The sequence below is a fragment of the Diceros bicornis genome, chromosome X (assembly GCF_020826845.1).
Source record: "Diceros bicornis minor isolate mBicDic1 chromosome X, mDicBic1.mat.cur, whole genome shotgun sequence".
In the NCBI taxonomy this organism is placed as follows: domain Eukaryota; kingdom Metazoa; phylum Chordata; class Mammalia; order Perissodactyla; family Rhinocerotidae; genus Diceros; species Diceros bicornis.
The window spans coordinates 99,424,987-99,432,672 of NC_080781.1; the positions used below are offsets into that span (position 1 = coordinate 99,424,987).

A 7,686-nucleotide genomic window follows, 5' to 3' on the forward strand; every position below is an offset into this window, starting at 1 on the left:
GAAAAAAAGAGAAACTTTGAAAACTGACCCATCATCATGTAAATATTGGCATCCTCTTGTACTTCATAATGTCAGGAATGTGTAGTATATGGTTGAAAATATTAAGAAGTGTGTTTCTATGCAGTGGCTAGGCAACCCTTTATAGTTTGAAATATGATATATAAATTACATTCAATATGTAAAATTTCTGTTTCAAATTAGAACTCCAGACTGGAAGACTGTATCACAATTTAACTGATAAATGTGTTTTGCCTATTTTACAAAAATTACATAAGGGGATGCCAAAAGTCTCACAAATTTAAGTTATGTAGCAAGTTTATAATTTCATGTTGTGAAATTACATTGCGAATCTAATTCTTATTTTTATCATTTCAGTTCTTCAAAACTTACAATTTCCTTGGAATTACTCTTTTGCAGTTGAGTCGCTCCTGACAGCCATAAGTGAAGTGAGGAAGGAGGTTGAAGACTTGCAGTATAGGGAACAGAAGCGCATTGCAATTCAGGGGATAATTACTGCTATAAAGTATATCCCCCATAGCGTTCCAACTGAAAGAGCCTCAGCATCAGAAACACTTCGGGTATGGTGCCAGAGAATTAATAGTATATCTCTGGAAGCACTGTGATCATAATTACAATTGGTACCTTGTACATTTTATTCAGAACTCACATGTGTATTGATTCTTAATTATGTAAACCTAAGAGAAAAATTCATTTTTGTTTATTTGTTTCATTTTTCTGTCATTTGTTTTGGAGCAGGCTGAGCTGAAGGTCCTCAAAACTTGGTATCTTGTTTTTGCTTTCAGCCAGGTGGTATATATGATTATATTCTTTTCCTACCTTTTGGCCAGGCCAGAATTATAGGAACACTTCCACAGGAAGTTTTTACCTCTATATCTGGTATGGCAGGTATATACTCAGGGTCTCTGAGAGGTAGCAATGACTCTTGTAGTATAAATGCTCTAGTAGAAGTGGCCACTTCTGGAATCTAGGCACAATCAAAACAAATAAGTTAATTTTTCCATGAGTTTATCTTTTTAAAAATTATTTCTAGGATTACTATTCATATGGAAATAAGCATCTAATCCAATTTTTCAGTTATAGCAATATAAGAAGGACTTTTGTTTATCTTTCTTTTAAAAATATTTTAATAGCAGATGGATTAGGTTAAAACATCTTTATAAAAGCACTGTTATGATTGCAAAGTTTTGTCACTACTCTTAAGATTGTTAAAAATGGGTAAACTAAAATAGTAGAGTCTTTTAAGAGAGAAATAATTATTGTTAATTAGTTTAAAATGTTTTCTCTAAATGTTTGGTTTTAGAATGCTAACCGACCCTCAACATCCCAGGCAGCTAGACCAGAAAGTCAGAGTCAGGAAAGAGATGGTAAACAGCGTCAAGACGATGGTCCTGTGAGTTCTCAGGGTTTTCAAGCTACAAATACAAGTTCGAGTCCTGCCAAGAAAAAAAGAATTCTGCAAGGGCCATATGCCAAACCGTAAGTCATTTGTATTAAGTATATACGTGGCATATTAATTTTTTTGGTTTGTTTCTACCCTATAAAATGAGCAATTCTACTAGAAGCTGTATTAGTTTCCTAGGGCTGCTGAAGTCCAAGATCAAGGTATCAGCAGGGTGGGTTCCTTCTGAGGGCTATGATAAATAATCTGTTCCATGCCTCTTCCCTAGCTTCTGGTGTTTACTGCCAGTCTTTGGCATTCCTTGGCTTATAGAAACATCGCCCCAATTTCTGCCTTCATCTTCACGTATCATTCTCCCTGTGTGCATGGCTATGTCCAAATTTCCTCTTTTTATTAGGACACCAGGCATACAGGATTAGGGATACACTCTGGAATACTGATCTACTCCAGTATCACCTCATCTTAACCAATTACATCTTCAGTGACCTATTTCCAAATAAGGTCACATTCTGAGGGTCATTGAATATGTAATTAGTTACATATTGGTAGTCATATTGGTATTTGGTGGGGACATAATCCACCCCATAACAGTCTGCCCTCTGACCCCTAAAAAGTCATGTCCTTCTCACATGCAAAATACATTCACCCCATCACAACATCCCCAAAAGTCTTAACGCATACCAACATCAACTCTAAGTCTAAAATCTCATCTCTATATCATCTAAATCATGTATGGATGAGATGCAGGGTGATTCATCCTAGGGAAAAATTCTTTTCCATCTGTGAACCTGTGAAACTAGACATGTTATCTGTCCAAAGTACAATGGTAGGACTGACATAAGATAGGCATTGCCCTTCCAAAAGGGAGAAATTGGAAGGAAAAAGGGATCATAGGCCACAAGCAAGTTCTAAACCTAGCAGGGCCAATTCCATTTTATTTTAAGGCTCCAGAATTATCTTCTCTGGCAGGATAATGTATCCTCTGCGACCACCAGAGTGGCGGCCCCACTCAATTGGCCCTGAGTGGTGGCCCTGTACTCTGGAACTGAGGAGATGGCCCTGCCTTCTGGAACTGAAGAAATGGCCTCACCCTCAGGGTCATTCTTCCCTTTTCTTGAAGGATAACACATGATCACAGCTGGGTATCTCTATCAGCTCATTTCCTGACTATAGAATCCCAGAAGTTCAACAGACTTCCTTCATTTTGTCCCACCCATGTCCCTTTCAGTCCAAGCTAGCAGCATGCCTACTGAAATGGTTTATTGGATCCACAAGTCACAAGCCTAATCTCTTGGACAAATGATTGTTCAGCAACATGCTTGGTGTTCTCTCCAGAGCAAGCTTTCTCCTTTTTTACAGTGTAGATAGGCTGAGAATTTTCTAAGTATTGAAGTTCTGGTCCCTTTTTTCTTACAATTCCCTTTTCAACTTCTCTCTCCCCTCTTGTATTTTACTATAAGCAGAAAGGAGAAACCAGTCTGTGCCTTCAACACTTTGCTGAGAAATCTCTTCAGCTAAATATGAACGTTTATCGCATACAAGTTTCAGTTTCCATCCAACATAACACAATTCAGCCAAGTGGTCTGCCACTTTATAACAAGGATCACCTTTCATCCAGTTTCCAATAACACATTCCTCATTTCTTTCTGAGACCTCACCAGAAGCACCTTGTACATTATTTCTAGCAACATTCTGTTCATGACAATAGATGTGTTCTCTAAAACAACAGAAGTTTTCTCTACAGCTCTGTTTTTTTTCTTTCTGAGCCCTCAACAAATTCTCCTTTAAAATTTATATTTCTACCAACATTCTCTTCAAGGCAATATAGGCTTTTTCTATTATGCACCTCAAAGCTCTTTCAGCCTCCACTTAATACCCAATTCCAAAGCCACTACCACATTTTTAATTATTTGTTACAGCAGCACCCCACTTCCTGGTACCAAAATTTGTGTTAGTTTTCTAGGGCTGCTATAATAAAGTACCACAAGCTGTGTGGCTTAAAAAACAGAAATTTATTGTCTCACAGTTCTGTAAGCTGGAAGTCCAAGATCAAGGTATCAGCAGGGTAAGTTTCTTTTGAGGGCTGTGAGGAAGAATCTGCCCCATGCCTCCCCCCTAGCATCTGGTGATTTGCTGGTAATCTTTGGTATTCCTTGGCTTAAAGAAACATCAACCCATTCTCTGTCTGTGTCCAAATTCCCCTTTTCATAAGGACATTAGTCAGATTAGGGGTCCACCCTATTCCAGTATGATCTCATCTTAACTAATTACATCTTCAGTTACTCTATATCCAAATAAGGTTACATTCTGAGGTACTGGGGGTTAGGACTTCAATATATGAATTTGACGGGACACAATTCAACCCATAACAGAAGCCCTCTTATCTGCCCTGCCATGCTCAGCATGGAATAATTGAAAATGAATTTAAAAAGAAAAATAAACATTTTTATTTTTTTATTAAGCATTTTACTTTAATTTAAAATACCATAGCTTACATTTGTTCACCAGTTGTTTAAGCATGGATCTTTCCTACATAAACCTCATCCATTATGAATTGTATATGAGTAACAGTTTTGCTTTCTTCAAAGTGGCAGGAAAACTGAGACACTAATAAAACAGTAGGAGTACAGAATCATTTTAGATTTTAAGATTTTTTTAAACTCTTTTATAGTAGCTATGCTTAATAGGGCAGCAGTTTTTGGATGTATACTGAGCTTGTATCCAGCAACCTTGATAAATTCACTTATTAATTCTAAGTTTGTAGGGGTTTTTTGGATTTTCTCTGTGCAAATCATGTAATCTGCAAATACCTGTAGTTTCTTTCTTTCTTTTCAAACATTTTGCTTTTTATTTCTTTTTCTTGCATTACCATACTGGTTAGGACCTCCAGCACAATGTTGAATGGAATTGGTGGTAGAGACTATCTATGTCTCATTTCTTTTTTTTTTTTAGTGGTCTAAGGACAATTTTTAAAATTTTTTTCACGGCTTTGTTGAGATATAATTGACATATAACTTTGTGTAAGTTAAAGATGTACAACATGATGAATTGATACACGTACATATAGCAAAATGATTACTACAATAAGATTAGTTAACACATCCGTCACCTCACATAACTACTATTTTTTTCTTGTAGCAAGAACATTTAAGATTTACTCTCTTAGCAACTTCTAAGTATATGATACAGTATTGTTAACTATAGTCACCATGCTGTATATTAGATCCCCAGAACTTATTCATCTTATAACTGGAAGTTTATACCCTTTGACCAACATCTCCCCATTTCCTCCACCCCTCAGCCCCTGGCAACCACCATTCTGCTTTCTGTTTCTGTAAGTTTGGCTTTATGTCTCATTTTTGATCTCAGAAGAAAAATTCTCCAGATTTCACCATTGAGAAATTTGGTGAATAATTTTTATCAGATTAAGGAAGTTTCCTTCTAATCTTAGCTTGCTAAATTTTTCTCATGAATGTGAGCTGAATTTTTCCAAATGTTTATACCAAATCTATTTATGTATTGAATTTTACTTATTTTATTTTCATGTAGTAATTAAATTGATTAATTTCTTGAATGTTGAATCACTCAAGCATTCCTAGAATGAGTGTTATTACTTTCTTAAATGTTGAGAATGAATGTCCAGTGAAACCATCTGGATCTGAGGTTTTCTTTTGGGGAAAGTTTTGATTAATGGATTTAATTTTTCTAATAGATTTTAGAATATTCATATTTCCTATTTCTTCCTCTCTCAGTTTTATTTTTCAAAGAATTTGACATTTGCCTCTAAACTGTAAAATTTTTGGTATAATATTGTTTGTGATGTCTTTTTATTGTCTTATATTTCTGTAGAATCTGTAGTAATGTCCTCTTTTCAACTCCTGATGCTTATAATTTGTGTTTTCTGTTTTTTTTTTTCTGGATCCGTCTTGCTGTTCTTTTTCTAGCTATTTGAGCTAGATACTTAAATCATTGATTTTTGGTCCTTCCTTTCTAATATATGCATATAATGCTATACATTTCTCTATAAGCACTGCTGTAGCTACCTCCTACTTCATTCTTAGTTAAAAACATTTTTTATTTTTCAGTAGGATTCTTCTTTGACTCATGGCTTATTGGGAAGTGTATAGTTTAATTTCCAGTCACTTGAAGTTGTATATCTCAGCTTATCTCCACTCTGGAAAGAGAAAATATTCTGAATTATTTTCATCCTTTGAAATGTATTGAAAGGCTTTCCTTTAGGTGGACATATGGTTAGTTTTGGTAAATGCTTCATATGCACCTGAAAATAATGTGAATTCTGTCATTGTTGAGTGCAGTGTTCTATATATGTCAATTAGGTCCAAGTATGTTAACTGTGTTGATCATATCTTTTATATCCTTGCTGATTTTTTGTCTGCTTTTGCCATCAGCTAATTGAGACAGGTGTGTTAACATCTTCCACTATGATTGAAGATTTATTTCTCCTTTCAGTTCTGTTGATTTTTGCTTTGTATATGTTGAAGTACTGTTATTGAATACATATAGATTTAGGATTCTGATATCTTCCTGAAAGATTGACCCCTTTTGTTACTATGAAATTTTCTTCTTTATCTATCACAATGTTTTCTGCCTTAAAATCTACTTTGTCTAGTACTGATATACCTGTACCAATTTTCTTTTGATTAGGTCTTGCATGGTATATATATTCTATCCATTTTACTTTGAACCTTTCTACATCCTCATATTTAATTAAGGTTGTCACTTTTTTTAAAAAAAAAATTTATTTTATTTTATTTTTGTGAGGAAGATCAGCCCTGAGCTGACATCTGCCAATCCTCCTCTTTTTGCTGAGGAAGATTGTCCCTGGGCTAACATCTGTGCCCATCTTCCTCTACTTTATATGGGATGCCGCCACAGCATGGCTTGACAAGCGGTGCGTTGGTGCGCGCCTGGGGTCCGAACCCTGGGCCACCGCAGCAGAGTGTGTGCCCTTAACTGCTACGCCACTGGGCCAGCCCTAAGGTCGTCACTTTTAAGCAGCAAACAGTTGTTAGTTTTTTTAATCTAATGTGACAATCTTAGTCTTTTACTTATTTATTCCATTCACTTTTAATGGAATGAATGATATATTTGGGTTTATATCAATCTTCATACTGTTTGCTTAATCAAATAGTTTTAATTATTCAATTTCCCCTCTTTTATTTTGATAGTTACATATTCTTTAGTGGTTACTCTATAAATTACAACCTAAACACTTGACTTATTCTTGTTAAATACAAATTATTTTACCATTTTCCTTATAATGCTAGAACCTTAGAACACTTCAACTTCATATATCCCCATTTTCATTATTTTTGTCTCTCATTTTAATTCTACATAAATTTTAAATTCCATGATATATTATTAATATTGTCTGTCTTATACAGTTAGCATTCATTTATATTTATCCACATATTTTTTTATGTTCTCTTCTTTCCTACCTGTATTTCTATGCTTCTCTCTGGGATCATTTTCCTTATGACTGAAGAATTCCTCTCAGCATTTAATTCAATGCAGCTTGCTGATGATATATTCTCTGTTTTTGTTTATCTAAAAACATCTTTATTTCACCTTTATTTCTAAAGGATATTTTCACTTGGTTGCAGAGTTTTTTAAAAGTCTGATTCTACTGTTTTATTGCTTTTATTGTTTCTGTTAAGAAGTCAGGCAAATGTCTTATACATGCTCCTTTGAAGATATTGCATACTTTTTCTCTAAGTACTCTTAAGATTTTTGTCTTTGATTTTCAACAGTTTAAATATGATGTACCAAGGAGTGGTTTTATTTGTTCTATACTGCTTTGAGATTACTAAGCCTCTTGAATCTGTGGATTGATGTCTTTCATTACTTTTGGAACACTATCTACCATTATCTCTTCAAATAGCCTTTCTGCCCCATTATTTCCTCTCTTTCTATGATTCCAATTTCATATATGTTAGCACTTCTGACTGTGACCCACAAGTTTCTTACACTGTATTCTTTTTTTATTCATATACATACTTCATTCTTTTTTTTTTTTTTTTTTGATTCTGTGCTTCAGTTTGGACATTTTCTATTGACCTGTTTCTCTATTTACTCTTTCACTATGTCCAATCTGCTATTAAACCTACCAGTTGAGTTCATTGAGTTCTTGTTCTGTTTCCACCCCAATTAGCTGAATTTCGATTCAGTTCTGACACTGAATACCCAGACTTAGCATCAGACTCTACAGGTTTAAGGACTCAGTCCTCCACAAGACTGCCATTACT

General features: G+C 34.8%; 1 protein-coding gene across 1 annotated transcript in view; it reads left to right on the plus strand.

Annotated features, from left to right (window-relative positions):
- RADX (RPA1 related single stranded DNA binding protein, X-linked) overlaps positions 1 to 7,686 on the plus strand; it is a 59,568-nt gene that overhangs the window by 22,132 nt on the left and 29,750 nt on the right. Inside the window, exons 9-10 of the mRNA XM_058536444.1 lie at positions 418 to 578; positions 1,322 to 1,497. Coding sequence (XP_058392427.1) covers positions 418 to 578; positions 1,322 to 1,497 — 337 coding nt within the window. The remainder of the gene's footprint in view (positions 1 to 417; positions 579 to 1,321; positions 1,498 to 7,686) is intronic.